Source organism: Amblyraja radiata, chromosome 5 (genome assembly GCF_010909765.2).
Source record: "Amblyraja radiata isolate CabotCenter1 chromosome 5, sAmbRad1.1.pri, whole genome shotgun sequence".
NCBI lineage: Eukaryota > Metazoa > Chordata > Chondrichthyes > Rajiformes > Rajidae > Amblyraja > Amblyraja radiata.
The window spans coordinates 111242557-111259502 of NC_045960.1; the positions used below are offsets into that span (position 1 = coordinate 111242557).

Sequence of the window (16946 nt, forward strand, 5' to 3'; positions counted from 1 at the left end):
GCCTTCTCCCCATATCCCCTGACTCCGCATCTATTGTCTATTCTCCACAGTGCTGAATGCTGTGGAGGATGTTGGTGTTAAATTTTTATTGCGTATAATGTGGTTTTTTTTATTGTACTGAGTGTACTGAGAAGGGCCGAATGGCCTACTCCTGCACCTATTTTCTATGTTTCTATGTACCGCTGCTGACAAATTCATTTAATTGTGTATGACGAATAAATCTGACTATTGACTATTGATTTCTCCAGCATTTTTGTCTACCTTCAATTTTTCCAGCATCTGCAGTTCCTTCTTAAACATCATGCCAAGACCAAGTCTTATCGGCCCGCACATAGTCTGTATCCCTCCATTCCCTGCATATCTGTGTGCCTATCTAAAAGCTATCATTCCATGTCTTAAAAATTGGTTGCAAAATTGGTACGCAAAAGTTGGGAAAAGTGGAAGTACAACAGGATCTGGGGGTCCTTGTTCATCAGTCTATGAAAGTAAGTATGCAGGTACAGCAGGCAGTGAAGAAAGCGAATGGCATGTTGGCCTTTATAACAAGAGGAATCGAATATAGGAGCAAAGAGGTCCTTCTGCAGTTGTGCAGAGCCCTAGTGAGATCACACCTGGAGTATTGTGTGCAGTTCTGGTCCCCTAATTTGAGGAGGACATTCTTGCTATTGAGGGAGTGCAACGAAGGTTTACAAGGTCATATGCTGAGAGGATGGAGCGGCTGGGCTTGTACACTCTGGAGTTTAGAAGGATGAGAGGAGATTTCATTGAAACATATAAAATTGTTAAGGGTTTGGACACGCTAGAGGCAGGAAACATGTTCCTGATGTTGGGGGGAGTCCAGAACCAGGGGCCACAGTTTAAGAATAATGGGGAAGCCATTTAGAATGGAGATGAGGAAACACTTTTTCTCACAGAGAGTTGTGAGTCTGTGGAATTCTCTGCCTCAGAGGGCGGTGGAGGCCGGTTCTCTGGATGCTATCATGAGAGAGCTAGATAGTGCTCTTAATAATAGCGGATATGGGGAGAAGGCAGGAACGGGGTACTGATTGGGGATGATCAGCCATGATCACATTGAATGGCGGTGCTGGCTCGAAGGGCCGAATGGCCTACTCCTGCACCTATTGTCTATTGAACACACAGTGTAAAGAATACTCTTCATTATAGGTACTGTCCATCTTGCTTTACTAATGCCTTAAGTTAAGTTGCGAACTGATTGGCAAATTCCCAAATTTATCCTGAAATTATTGTTTATATTAGAAGGATGATGAGTTAATATTCCCTTTAGATTGCAGCAAGTTGGCAGTACTTAATTACAGCCAATTTAGTGGCATGATTAACCAACGGTTTTGCACCTAAAACACGAAACAAAATTACTGCAGAGAGGTTCTTTCATTTTTTGTATTAAAGTTGCAAACATTTGTAAAAATTTAAATAAAATCCACTACTCAGGCATTATGTAGTAACAACTGCAAATGCTGGAGATGTCAGCAGGTTTGGCAGCGTCTTTGGAGAACATATCTGACAACATCCTCTCCACATCCACTCTATCCAAGCTATGAGGTACCCACTCATCCTTCTGAACTCCAGCGAGCACAGTTTCCCAGTGCCGACAAACGCTCATCATACGTTAACCCACTCATTCCTGGGATCATTCTCGTAAACTTCCTCTGGACACTCTCTAGAGCCAGCACATCCTTCCTCAGATATACTGCCCAATTTGGCCTACATCCTTCTAAACCTACCCAGGTCTAAAGAAGGGTCTCGACACTAATCGTCACCTTTTCCTTCGCCCCATAGATGCTGCCTCACCCGCTGAGTTTCTCCAGCATTTATATCTACCATGTAGACTGGATAGACTCGGCTTGTACTCGCTAGAATTTAGAAGATTCTTAAGGGGTTGGACAGGCTAGATGCAGGAAGATTATTCCCGATAGAAACATAGAAACATAGAAAATAGGTGCAGGAGTAGGCCATTCGGCCCTTCGAGCCTGCACCGCCATTCAATATGATCATGGCTGATCATCCAACTCAGTATCCTGTACCTGCCTTCTCTCCATACCCCCTGATCCCTTTAGCCACAAGGGCCACATCTAACTCCCTCTTAAATATAGCCAATGAACTGGCCTCAACTACCTTCTGCCGGAGAGAATTATACAGATTCACCACTCTCTGTGTGAAAAAAGTTTTCCTCATCTCGGTCCTAAAAGATTTCCCCTTTATCCTTAAACTGTGACCCCTTGTTCTGGACTTCCCCAACATCGGGAACAATCTTCCTGCATCTAGCCTGTCCAACCCCTTAAGAATTTTGAAAGTTTCTATAAGATCCCCCCTCAATCTTCTAAATTCTAGCGAGTACAAACCGAGTCTATCCAGTCTTTCTTCATATGAAAGTCCCGACATCCAAGGAATCAGTCTGGTGAACCTTCTCTGTACTCCCTCTATGGCAAGAATGTCTTTCCTCAGATTTGGAGACCAAAACTGTACGCAATACTCCAGGTGTGGTCTCACCAAGACCCTGTACAACTGCAGTAGAACCTCCCTGCTCCTATACTCAAATCCTTTTGCTATGAATGCTAACATACCATTCGCCTTCTTCACTGCCTGCTGTACCTGCATGCCTACTTTTAATGACTGGTGTACCATGACACCCAGGTCTCGTTGCATCTCCCCCTTTCCTAATCGGCCACCATTCAGATAATAGTCTACTTTCCTGTTTATGCCCACTCACCCAGCCTATCCAAGTCCCCTTGCAGTCTCCTAGCATCCTCCTCACAGCTAACACTGCCCCCCAGCTTTGTGTCATCCGCAAATTTGGAGATGTTGCATTTAATTCCCTCGTCCAAATCATTAATATATATTGTAAATAGCTGGGGTCCCAGCACTGAGCCTTGCGGTACCCCACTAGTCACTGCCTGCCATTGTGAAAAGGACCCGTTTACTCCTACTCTTTGCTTCCTGTCTGCCAGCCAGTTCTCTATCCACATCAATACTGAACCCCCAATACCGTGTGCTTTAAGTTTGTATACTAATCTCATATGTGGGACCTTGTCGAAAGCCTTCTGAAAGTCCAGATATAACACATCCACTGGTTCTCCCTTATCCACTCTACTAGTTACATCCTCGAAAAATTCAATAAGACGTCAGACATGATTTACCTTTCATAAATCCATGCTGACTTTGTCCAATGATTTCACCACTTTCCAAATGTGCTGCTATCCCATCTTTAATAACTGATTCTAGCAGTTTCCCCACTACCGACGTTAGACTAACTGGTCTGTAATTCCCCGTTTTCTCTCTCCCTCCCTTTTTAAAAAGTGGGGTTACATTAGCTACCCTCCAATCCTCAGGAACTACTCCAGAATCTAAAGAGTTTTGAAAAATTATCACTAATGCATCCACTATTTCTGGAGCTACTTCCTTAAGTACTCTGGGATGCAGCCTATCTGGCCCTGGGGATTTATCAGCCTTTAATCCATTCAATTTACCTAACACCACTTCCCGGCTAACCTGGATTTCACTCAGTTCCTCCATCTCATTTGACCCCTGCTATTTCCGGCAGATTATTTATGTCTTCCTTAGTGAAGACAGAACCAAAGTAGTTATTCAATTGGTCTGCCATGTCTTTGCTCCCCATGATCAATTCACCTGTTTCTGACTGCAAGGGACCTAAATTTGTTTTAACTACGCTTTTCCTCTTCACATATCTATAAAAACTTTTGCAGTCAGTTTTTATGTTCCCTGCCAGTTTTCTTTCTTAATCTATTTTCCCTTTCCTAATTAAGCCCTTTGTCCTCCTCTGCTGGACTCTGAATTTCTCCCAGTCCTCTGGTAGGCTGCTTTTTCTGGCTAATTTGTACGCTTCATCTTTTGTTTTGATACTATCCCTGATTTCCCTTGTTATCCACGGATGCACTACCTTCCCTGATTTATTTTTTTGCCAAACTGGGATGAACAATTGTTGTAGTTCATCCATGCAGTCTTTAAATGCCTTCCATTGCATATCCACCGTCAACCCACTAAGAATCAATTGCCAGTTTATCTTGGCCAATTCACGTCTCATACCCTCAAAGTTACCTTTCTTTAAGTTCAGGACCCTTGTTTCTGAATTAACAATGTCACTCTCCATCCTAATGAAGAACTCAACCATATTATGGTCACTCTTGCCCAAGGGGCCACGCACAACAAGACTGCTAACTAACCCTTCTTCATTACTCAATACCCAGTCTAGAATAGCCTGCTCTCTCGTTGGTTCCTCTACATGTTGGTTTAGAAAACTATCCCGCATACATTCCAAGAAATCCTCTTCCTCAGCACCCTTGCCAATTTGATTCACCCAATCTATATGTAGATTGAAGTCACCCATTATAACTGTTTTACCTTTGTTGCACGCATTTCTAATTTCCTGTTTGATGCCATCCCCAACTCCACTACTACTGTTAGGTGGCCTGTACACAACTCCCACTAGCGTTTTCTGCCCCTTAGTGTTTCGCAGCTCTACCCATATCGATTCCACATCCTCCAAGCTAATGTCCTTCCTTTCTATTGCGTTAATCTGCTCTCTAACCAGCAACGCTACCCCACCTCCTTTTCCTTTCTGCCTATCCCTCCTGAATATTGAATATCCCTGGATGTTCAGCTCCCAGCCTTGGTCACCCTGGAGCCATGTCTCCGTGATCCCAACTATATCATAGTCGTTAATAGCTATCTGCACATTCAACTCATCTACCTTATTACGAATGCTTCTTGCATTGAGACACAAAGCCTTCAGGCTTGTTTTTACAACACTCTTACCCCTTATACAATTATGTTGACAAGTGGCCCTTTTTGATTTTTGCCCTGGATTTGTCTGCCTGCCACTTTTACTTTTCACCTTGCTACCTATTGCTTCTACCCTCATTTTACACCCCTCTGTCTCTACGCTCACACATTTAAGAAACCCTTTCCCTTTAACTCCATCCTCCACTATCCCATTAGACACCCCACTCCCCTTATTCAGTTTAAAACCACCCGTGTAGCAGTGGCAAACCTGCCTGCCAGAATGCTGGTCCCACACCTGTTAAGATGCAATCCGTCCCTTTTGTACAGTTCCCCCTTACCCGAAAACAGATCCCAGTGATCTAAGAATCTAAATCCCTGCCCCGTGCACCAGTTCCTCGGTCACACATTCAGGTCCCGTATCTCCCTGTTCCTGCTCTCGCCAGCACGAGGAACTGGAAGCAAACCGGAGATAACCACCCTGGAGGTCCTGCTTTTCAGCATTTTTCCGAGCTCTCTAAAGTCACGCTGCAGAATATTTATCCCCTTCTTTCCGACATCATTTGTGCCGACATGCACTACCACTTCCGGATGTTCACCTTCGCCCTTGAGGATTTTCTGCACTCTGTCCGTGACATCCTGGATCCTGGCACCAGGAAGGCAGCACACCATCCTTGAATCCCGTCTGTTGCCGCAGAAACCCATGTCCGTACCTCTCACAATGGAGTCTCCCACTACAATAGCGTTGCCTGACGTTGGCCTCTTTGGTTTTGGCTCAACAGCCCTATTCGCATCGCAAGCCAGTCCGCCGCTCAGTGTAAACACGTCTTCTGTCCTGACAGCTTCTAAGTGGGTGAATCTGTTCACAAGAGGTACAACACCCAGGGACGTTTGCATTCCATGCTTCCCTCCCTTTCTCACTGTCTCCCACCTTCTCTCTTCCAGTACCTTAGGTGTAACAATCTTACTGTAGGACTCGTCGAGGAACAACTCAGTTTCTCCGACGAACCCGAGGTCATCCACTTGCTTCTCCAGTTCCCCAACAGGGTCCTTCAGGAGCTCTACCTGGATGCACTTGTCACATTTGTAGCAGCCAGAGGCACCAGCAGTGTCCTTGACCTCTCTCATACTGCAAGCATCACACTGAATCGGCTTGCCTGACATCTCCTTCTTTCGTCTGTCCCTCTCCAGTGTTTTGGTAAGGCTCCTCTTCTCAGCCTCCTCTCCGAAGACTCTCGAGCCAAAGACTCACACTTTACTCACAGGACACTTTACTCACAAGGCCGCTCACTCACTGCTGCCCCCTAAGAGCCGTCTTGCTTATATTGACTGATAAATTGCCTAATTTACCAATTTACAAACCAAATTCCTCAGTTTTCAACTGTTTTCCCCCCTCTGACTCACTTCTCTCCTCCCACTTGGCCTAGAGCCAATCAGTGTTTTCTCTTGCTTATCTTCTGCTGCTGTTGCTTCCAAAACTACAGCACCTCTGATGTTGGGGAAGCCCAGAACAAGGGGTCACAGTTTAAGGATAAAGGAGAAGTCTTTTAGGACTGAGATGAGAAAAACATTTTTTACACAGAGAGTGGTGAATCTGTGGAATTCTCTGCCACAGAAGGTAGCTGAGGCCAGTTCATTGGCTATATTTAAGAGGGAGTTAGATGTGGCCCTTGTGGCTAAAGGGATCAGGGGGTATGGTGAGAAGGCAGGGATGGGATACTGAGTTGGAAGATCAGCCATGATCATATTGAATGGCGGTGCAGGCTCGAAGGGCCGAATGGCCTACTCCTGCACCTATTTTCTATGTTTCTATGTTTCTATGTATCTAACCAAATGTCATTTAAATGTTGTGATGGTACATATCTCAACTACTGCAGTTCGTTCCGTATACCCGCCACTATTGTATAAAAAAGTTGCCACTCGGGTACCTATTCAATCTTCCTCACCCTCACCTTAAACCTGGGTCCCCTGGTTCTTGATTACCCCACTCTGTGTAAATAACTGAGCATTTATACTATCTAATCCTCACATGAACCGAAGCACCTCTATAAGATCATCCTCCTGCTCTCCCTGCCTGCCTGACCTCTCCCTCGTGCTCTGAGGCAGCTCGAGCCCTCGAGCCCTGGCAACATCCTCATACATCGCAAATCTTCACTGCACATCCTCTAATACCGAGTCAGCTTTTGTCAACACAGCATCTCAGCACGGAACACTGCAACCTCATGCAAGCAAGAATGTCATTGTGGAGGAAGGAACTGCAGATGCTGGTTTATAAAGAAGCAGGTCCTGAAAAAGGGTCTCGACCAGAAACATCTCCCATTCCTTATCTCCAGAGATGCCGGCTGTCCCACTGAGTTACTCCAGCATTTTGTGTCTATCTAAGAATGTCATTGTTCGTTACAATACAGACAATAAATAAACACTCTTGGATCTTGACTCTTGGCGGGTAATGAGTTTAGACAGTTTCATAGAAACATAGAAAATAGGTGCAGGAGTAGGCCATTCAGCCCTTCATTAGTAGGTGCAGGAGTAGGCCAGCACCGCCATTCAATATGATCATGGCTGATCATCCAACTCAGTATCCTGTACCTGCCTTCTCTCCATACCCACTGATCCCTTTAGCCACAAGGGCCACATCTAACTCCCTCTTAAATATAGCCAATGAACTGGCCTCAACTACCTTCTGTGGCAGAAAATTCCACAGATTCACCACTCTGTGTGAAAAATGTTTTTCTCATCTCGGTCCTAAAAGATTTCCCCCCTTATCCTTAAACTGTGACTCCTTGTTCTGGACTTCCCCAACATCGGGAACAATCTTCCTGCATCTAGCCTGTCCAACCCCTTAAGAATTTTGTACGTTTCTATAAGATCCCCCCTCAATCTTCTAAATTCTAGCGAGTACAAGCCGAGTCTATCCAGTCTTTCTTCATATGAAAGTCCTGACATCCCAGGAATCAGTCTGGTTAAAAGCTCGGTACCCGTGGCGGACTGGGCAGTGTTCGCAGAAGGAACTGCAGATGCTGGATCTGGGGACAAGAGACAAATTGCTGGAGGAACTCATCAGGACAGGCAGGAGCATCTGTGGAGGGGAATGCACAGTGTGAACAACCTGTCCTGAAATGTCGCCTGTCCCATTCCTTCCACAGATGCGGGCTGACCCGCCGATTTGCTCCTGCACTCTGCGGAAGGTTTAAATGTGCAATACTTCAGCAGGACGGCGCCAATCAGAAAGCTGACCCACAAATAAACTCTTTGTTTTAATTCTTCGCTTCGCAGGAAAAACATTTAAAATTGTACTCGCTTTGCGACCATACAACAGTGTTATTTATCTTTCGTTTAATCTTTAGCAAAGTGTTTGGTTAAAGATTAGAGCCACCCTCAAACTCTGGAACCAAACAAATTCCATTACAACCAAACTTCAGGTTAATGGATATTGAAATCCATGGATGTGGAAACGGATGTTGAACAAATCAATGGGTGTTGAAACATATAAGATTATTAAGGGTTTGGACACGCTAGAGGCAGGAAAAATGTCCCCAATGTTGGGGGAGTCCAGAACCAGGGGCCACACAGTTTAAGAATAAGGAGCAAGCCATTTAGAACGGAGACGAGGAAACACTTTTTCTCACAGAGTGTTGAGTGTGGAATTCTCTGCCTCAGAGGGCGGTGGAGGCAGGTTCTCTGGAAGCTTTCAAGAGAGAGCTAGATAGGGCTCTTAAAAATAGCGGAGTCAGGGGATATGGGGAGAAGGCAGGAACGGGGTACTGTTTGGGGATGATCAGCCATGATCATATTGAATGGCGGTGCTGGCTCGAAGGGCCGAATGGCCTACTCCTGCACCTATTGCCTATTGTCTGATAGGTTCCATCCGGTGCTGTCTGCACAAAGTTTATACGTTCTCCCCTTGACCTGCGTGGGTTTTCCCCGGGTAGTCATAAGTTCATAAGTGAATGGAGCAGAATTAGGCCATTCGGCCCATCGAGTCTACCCTGCCATTCAATCATGGCTGATCTATCTCTCCCTCCTAACCCTATTCTCCTGCCGTCTCCCCATAACCCCTGACACCCGTACTAATCAAGAATCTATCTATCTCTGCCTTAAAAATATTCACTGACTAGGCCTCCACAGTCTTCTGTGGCAAATAATTCCACAGATTCACCACCCAATGACTAAAGAAATTCCTCCTCATCTCCTTCCTAAAAGAACTTCCTTTAATTCTGAGGCTGTGACCTCTAGTCCTAGACTCTCCCACTGGTGGAAACATCCTCTCCACATCCACTCTATCCAAGCCTTTCACTATTCTGTATGTTTCAATGAGGTACCCCCTCATCCTTCTAAACTCCAGCGAGTACAGGCCCAGTGCCGACAAACGCTCATCATATGTTAACCCACTCATCCCTGGGATCATTCTTGTAAACCTCCTCTGGACCCTCTCTAGAGCCAGCACATCCTTCCTCAGATACAGTGCCCAAAATTACTCGCAATACTCCAAATGTGGCCTGACCAGCGCCTTATAGAGCCTTGGCATTACATCCCTGTTTTTGTATACGTGCCCTCTTGAAATAAAAGTCGGCTTAAAGCTATGCCTTTCTTGTATTTGAGACTTCAACCCTGGGTTTTCTCCGAGATCTTCGCTTTCCACCCACACTCCAAAGACGTGCAGGTTTGTAGGTCAATTGGCTTGGCAAATGTAAACATTGTCCCTAGTGGGCGTAGGATAGTGTCAATGTATGGTGATCGCTGGTCGGCGCGGACCCGGTGGGCCGAAGGGCCTGTTTCCGCGCTGTATCTCTAAACATAGAAACATAGAAAATAGGTGCAGGAGTAGGCCATTCGGCCCGTCGAGCCTGCACCGCCATTCAATATGATCATGGCTGATCATCCAACTCAGTATCCTGTACATGCCTTCTCTCCATACCCCCTGATCCCTTCATCCACAAGGGCCGCATCTAACTCCCTCTTAAATATAGCCAATGAACTGGCCTCAACTACCTTCTGTGGCAGAGAATTCCAGAGATTCACCACTCTCTGTGTGAAAAATGTTTTTCTCATCTCGGTCCTAAAAGACTTCCCCCTTATCCTTAAACTGTGACCCCTTGTTCTGGACTTCCCCAACATCGGGAACAATCTTCCTGCATCTAGCCTGTCCAACCCCTTAAGAGTTTTGTACGTTTCTATAAGATCCCCCCTCAATCTTCTAAATTCTAGCGAGTACAAGCTTTCTTAAGGGATGTTCATGTGGCTGAGATGAAGTCCCACTTAGTAACTATGAAAGGTGGCGCAGCGGTGAAGTTGCTCCCACACAGCGCCGGAGACCCGGGTTCGATCCTGACTACGGGTGCTGTCTGTATGGAGTTTGTACCTTCTCCCCGTGATCGCGTGGGTTTTCTCCGAGATCTTCTGTTTTCTCCCACATGCCAAAGACGTACAGGTTTGAAGGTTAATTGGCTTGGTGAATGTGTAATTTGTCCCCAGTGTGCGTAGGTTAATGTTAGTGTGCGGGGATCGCTGGTCTGCCCAGACTCGGTGGGCCAAAGGGCCTGTTTCTGCGCTGTATTTCTAAACTAAATCTAATCCTTTCCTAGCTAGATAAAACATAGGTGAGATTTACATCTGTCCTGAACGAATAGATCAACTAATAGATCAGGGGCTTGTACACACTGGAGTTTAGAAGGATGAGAGGGTATCTCATTGAAACATATAAGATTGTTAAGGGCTTGGACACACTAGAGGCAGGAAACTTGTTCCCGATGTTGGGGGAGTCCAGAACCAGGGGCCACAGTTTAAGAATAAGGAGCAAGCCATTTAGAACGGAGATGAGGAAACACTTTTTCTCACAGAGAGTGGTGAGTCTGTGGAATTCTCTGCCTCAGAGGGCGGTGGAGGCCGGTTCTCTGGATGCTTTCAAGAGAGAGCTAGATAGGGCTCTTAAAAATAGCGGAGTCAGAGGATATGTGGAGAAGGCAGGAACGGGGTACTGATTGGGGATGATCAGCCACGATCACATTGAATGGCGGTGCTGGCTCGAAGGGCCGAATGGCCTACTCCTGCACCTATTGTCTATTGTCTATTGTCTATTGTCCCAAGATGTTTTTGCTTTGAAAACCAGCTTGATAATGGGTGACGTTTCGAGGGCAAGATCCTTCTTCAGACTAAAGAAGGGTCTTCGACCCGAAACGTCACCCATTCCTTCTCTCCGGAGATGCTGCCCGTCCTGCTGAGTTACTCCGGCATTTTGTGTCTGTCTTCGGTGTAAACCAGCATCTGCAGTTTACACCAAAGAAGGGTCTCGGCCTATTCCTTCTCTACATAGATGCTGCCTCACCCGCTAGTTCCTCCACCATTTATTATCTGCAGTTCCTTCCCACAGCCACCTTCTGGTGACTTCACCTGTGTCACAAGGCTTGTATTCACTGGTGTTTAGAAGGATGAGGGGAAGGGGGGGGGATCTTATAGAAACATATAAAATTATAAAAGGACTGGACAAGCTAGATGCAGGAAAAAATGTTCCCAATGTTGGGCGAGTCCAGAACCAGGGGCCACTCAGTCTTAGAATAAAGGGGAGGTCATTTAAGACTGAGGTGAGGAAAAAAAAACTTTTTCACCCAGAGAGTTGTGAATTTGTGGAATTCCCTGCCACAGAGGGCAGTGGAGGCCAAGTCACTGGATGGATTTAAGAGAGAGTTAGATAGAGCTCTAGGGGCTAGTGGAGTCTAGGGAGGGCAGGCACGGGTTATTGATAGGGGACTCTCTGCCACAGAAGGCAGTGGAGGCCAAATCACTGGATGTGTCCAAGGGCGTGTTAGATTTAGCTCTTAGAGCTAACGGAATCAAGGGAAATGGGGGAAAAAGCAGGAACGGGGTACTGATTGTGGATGATCAGCCATGATCACAATGGATGGTGGTGCTGGCTCGAAGGGCCGAATGGCCTCCTCCTGCACCTATTTTCTATGTTTCTATCTGCAGTTCCTTGCCACAGCCACAGTCTGGTGACTTATAACCATATAACCATATAACAATGAGCACGGAAACAGGCCATCTCGGCCCTTCTAGTCCGTGCCGAACACTTACTCTCACCTAGTCCCATCTACCTGCACTCAGACCATAACCCTCCATTCCTTTCCCGTCCATATACCTATCCAATTTATTTTTAAATGATAAAATCGAACCTGCCTCCACCACTTCCACTGGAAGCTCATTCCACACCGCTACCACTCTCTGAGTAAAGAAGTTCCCTTAATTCTCAAGTCATGTCCCCTTGTTTGAATCTTCCCTACTCTCAATGGAAAAAGCTTATCCACGTCAACTCTGTCTATCCCTCTCATCATTTTAAAGACCTCCATCAAGTCCCCCCTTAACCTTCTGCGCTCCAAAGAATAAAGCCCTAACTTGTTCAACCTTTCTCTGTAACTTAGTTGCTGAAACCCAGGCAACATTCTAGTTAATCTCCTCTGTACTCTCTCTATTTTATTTTTCCACCTGTGTTACAAGGTAATAGACTCCTACCTGCAAGGAAGAGGTTGAGGTACTCGTTTCCACCCAGGTTGACCGATCCCAAGGAGCTGACGTAATAGCCGAGGCTACCGGTGAACCAGACCAGCCAAACGGTGACGGTCCTCTTCACCAAGTTACAGGTGCGGAAGAGGTCCAGGATGCTCATTTTCTTTTCCTTGGCGACGTGGTCACTGTTGGTCATTTCTTTGTCGCCCGCCTCCTCGGGCCCGTTCATCTGCAGGACGGAGAGGTGGCAGGGCATCTTCACCCCGTTCCACCGGGCCATCCTGTCGATCAGCTTCTGCACCTCCTCCGTCCGCCCGTTGGCCAGCAGCCACCACGGAGTCTCGGGCAGCAGCCAGCAGCAGAAGATGAAGGGGGCGGTCACCAGGGAGAGGATGAGCTGGTAGAGCCGCCAGCTCCTCACCAGGAAGCCCACCAAGGCCACCACCATGATGCCGATGGCGAAATAGGCGTGGACATGCATGGAGGCCCAACTCCGGGCCTTCAGCCCAGTGTACTCAGTCACATAGACGAAGACCACCACAAGGTAGCCACTGGCAACCTGCGGGCAGAGAGACAGACAGACATGGAGCAATGAATGGCATCTTAGAAACATAGAAACATAGAAAATAGTTCTTGTTCTAATTAGTTCTAATTTTTCATTTCACTGCACATCTCGTATGTGTATGTGACGAATAAACTTGACTTGACTTGACTTGACTAGGTGCAGGAGGAGGCCATTCGGCCCTACAAGCCAGCACCGCCATTCATTGCGATCATGGCTGATCGTCCCCAATCAATAACCCGTGCCTGCCTTCTCCCCATATCCCTTGACTCCACTAGCCCCTAGAGCTCTATCTAACTCTCTCTTAAATCCATCCAGTGACTTGGCCTCCACTGCCCTCTGTGGCAGGGAATTCCATAAATTCACAACTCTTTGGGTGAAAACCTCCCCTTTAGGTAAATGACCTCCCCTTTATTCTAAGACTGTGGCTCCTGGTTCTGGACTGTGGCCCCTGGTTCTGGACTGTGACCCCTGGTTCTGGAGCCAAGGGTCGAGAGTGGTTTACCGTCGTGAGTCTCGAACGGAACAAGGACATATTTTACTTGCAGCGGCACAACAGACATCCTTGCTATTGAGGGAGTGCAGCGTAGGTTCACCAGGTTAATTCCCGGGATGGCGGGACTGTCATATGATGAAAGAATGGGTCGACTGGGCTTGCATTCGCTGGAATTTAGAACGATGAGAGGGGATCTTATAGAACCATATAAAATGTGGAATTCTCTCTGCCACAGAAGGCAGTGGAAGCCAAATCACTGGATGTTTCCAAGAGAGAGTTAGATTTAGCTCTTCGGGCTAACGGAATCAAGGGATATGGGGAAAAAGCAGGAACGGGGTACTGATTGTGGATGATCAGCCACGATCATATTGAATGGCTGTGCTGGCTCGAAGGGTCGAATGGCCTACTCCTGCATCTATTGTCTATGTTTCTATGTAAACACAGCACACTGTGTAACACCATATTAATCAGCAACAATACAAATATAGATACATATTTATATATATATCTTTATATATATGTGTGTATAAATATACCTATATATATATATCGAATTAATGAATGAACGAATAAATATTTTATTGTCATATGTGACAAGTCACAGTGATATTCTTTGTTTTCCATACGCAAGGTATGCAAAGGGTCGCTACATAAAGGATGCTGACAAGGTTACAATGTATCCCATGCTGGGTCCTCCTTTGTTCTATCCCCCCCCCCCCCATTATATATGCATGTATATCCGTGCGTATATATATATATATATATATATATATATATATATTATATACACACATATACTGTTGTCAACAGGTGATCGACGGTTGTTGACGGCAGGGTGGGCCGAAGGGCCTGTATCCATGCTGCATCTACAAGCTAAAGTAAGTAATGGTTTGGAGGGTTCTGGAACAAATTTAGTAGAATGGGGCAAGCTTAGATGGGGCTTCATGAACGGAATTCTAGATTGATACGGGTGTCAGGGGTTATGGGGAGAAGGCAGGAGAATGGGGTTGAGAGGGAAAGATAGATCAGCCACGATTGAATGGCGGAGTGGACTTGATGGGCCAAATGGCCTGATTCTGCTCCTAGGACATGGACATGGAATAGTAAGTTGGGCCGAAGGGCCTGTTTCCGTGCCGTATAACACTATGACTAGTTTCGCTGAACACCTCCGCTCAGTCCGCCTAGACCTACCTGATCTCCCGGTTGCTAAACACTTTAACTCCCCCTCCCATTCCCACACTGACCTTTCTGTCCTGGGCCTCCTCCACTGTCAGAGTGAGGCCCAGCGCAAATTGCAGGAATGCCATCTCATATTTTGCACGGGCAGTTTACACCCCAGCGGTATGAACATTGACTTCTCTAACTTCAAGTAACCCTTGCTTTCCCTCTCTCTCCATTCCCTCCCCCATCCTGGTTCTCCCACCAGTGCGACCATCTCTGACTACATTTTATCTCTGTTTGCTTCGTTGTTACCTTCTCCCAGCTAACGATGATCTATTCTACATTTTCCTAGATCTCCATCCCCTTTGGTCATGTTTTCACACCTTACACTTCCTTATCTCTGTATCTCCTTTTCCCCTGAAGAAGGGTCAGACGTGGCCCTTGTGGCTAAAGGGATCAGGGGGTATGGAGAGAAGGCAGGTACAGGATACTGAGTTGGATGATCAGCCATGATCATATTGAATGACGGTGCAGGCTCGAAGGGCCGAATGGCCTACTCCTGCACCTATTTTCTATGTTTCTATGTTTCTATCTCTGTGTCTCCTGTTCCCTGACATCAGTCTGAAGAAGCGTCTCGACCCCGAAACGTCGCCCATTCCTTCTCTCCAGAGACACTGCCTGTCCCGTTGAGTTACTCCAGCATTTTGCGTTTATCTTCAGTTTAAACCTGCTGCATCTGCAGTTCCTTCCTCCACTATCTGACTATTGCTGGTTTGGAAATGTATGGAAGAATTTGCGGAGGTCAGGCCATCCGTAACCCGAGGAGCCTTGTTCTTCAAGTCTAAGGTCTCAATGGTCACTGTAAAATGAGACATACATGTTACTGAACCAAATTCTGTGGGGGACCACTGCCCACATTTTCCAGCCTACTGTTAGTAGCTATCTATTACCACCATCTGTCTTCTTGTTAACTTGCCTCTAACACCACCTGCTCTAACATTAGTCAGGAGCTCCAATTGACAGTCTTCATGGCAATCTAATTAGAGTACCATTACTTCATCATTCTTGCCTACTCATTATTTCATCAGAAAATGTAATAAAACTCCATAAATACAACCTTCCCTCCTGGTATTTGCCAATCTGCCTTCATTATATCCACAATTTCTTGATATATTTACAATTCACTTATTAATTTGAGTAAAGATAACATTTAGACGAGGGGATTGAAGGCTTTGTGGCCAAGTTTGCAGCTGACACGAAGATAGGTGGAGGGGCAGGTTGTGTAGAGAAAGCAGGGACTCTGCAGAAGGACTCGGACAGGTTGGGAGAGTGGGCAGAGAAGTGGCAGATGGAATATAGTGCAGCAAAGTGTGGAGTCATGCATTTTGGTCACAGGAATAAAGGCGTGGACTATTTTCTAAATGGGGTGAGAATCCAGAAATCGGAGGTGCAAAGGGACTTGGGAGCTGGTACTGGAATTCCTAGAGAATGCCAACGCAATGCTGGCGTTTATTTTGTGAGGGAGCTCCGACGTACCCGCTACGTTCCCGAGCCCCAACGTACCCGCTACGTCCCCGAGCTCCGACGTACCCGCTACGTCCCCGAGCTCCGACGTACCCGCTACGTCCCCGAGCTCCCACGTACCCGCTACGTCCCCGAGCTCCCACGTACCCGCTACGTCCCCGAGCTCCGACATACCCGCTACGTCCCCGAGCTCCGACGTACCCGCTACGTCCCCGAGCTCCGACGTACCCGCTACGTCCCCGAGCTCCGACGTACCCACTACGTCCCCGAGTCCCCACGTACCCGCTACGTCCCCGAGCCCCCACGTACCCGCTACGTCCCCGAGCTCCCACGTACCCGCTACGTCCCCGAGCTCCCACGTACCCGCTACGTCCCCGAGCCCCCACGTACCCGCTACGTCCCCGAGCCCCCACGTACCCGCTACGTCCCCGAGCTCCCACGTACCCGCTACGTCCCCGAGCTCCCACGTACCCGCTACGTCCCCGAGCCCCCACGTACCCGCTACGTCCCCGAGCTGCGACGTACCCACTACGTCCCCGAGCCCCCACGTACCCACTACGTCCCCGAGCTCCCACGTACCCGCTACGTCCCCGAGCCCCGACGTACCCACTACGTCCCCGAGCTCCCACGTACCCACTACGTCCCCGAGCCCCCACGTACCCACTACGTCCCCGAGCCCCCACGTACCCGCTACGTCCCCGAGCTCCCACGTACCCGCTACGTCCCCGAGCCCCCACGTACCGGCTACGTCCCCGAGCCCCCACGTACCCGCTACGTCCCCGAGCCCCCACGTACCGGCTACGTCCCCGAGCCCCCACGTACCCGCTACGTCCCCGAGCTCCCACGTACCCGCTACGTCCCCGAGCCCCCACGTACCCGCTACGTCCCCGAGCCCCCACGTACCCGCTACGTCCCCGAGCCCCCACGTACCCGCTACGTCCCCGAGCC

At 47.6% G+C, this 16946-nt stretch overlaps 1 protein-coding gene across 1 annotated transcript in view; it reads right to left on the bottom strand.

The window, feature by feature from the left end:
* The window catches only part of slc22a16 (solute carrier family 22 member 16), a 57960-nt gene that overhangs the window by 22207 nt on the left and 18807 nt on the right, over positions 1-16946 (bottom strand). Inside the window, exon 4 of the mRNA XM_033021986.1 lies at positions 12262-12814. Within this exon, the coding sequence (XP_032877877.1) occupies positions 12262-12814 (553 nt within the window). The remainder of the gene's footprint in view (positions 1-12261; positions 12815-16946) is intronic.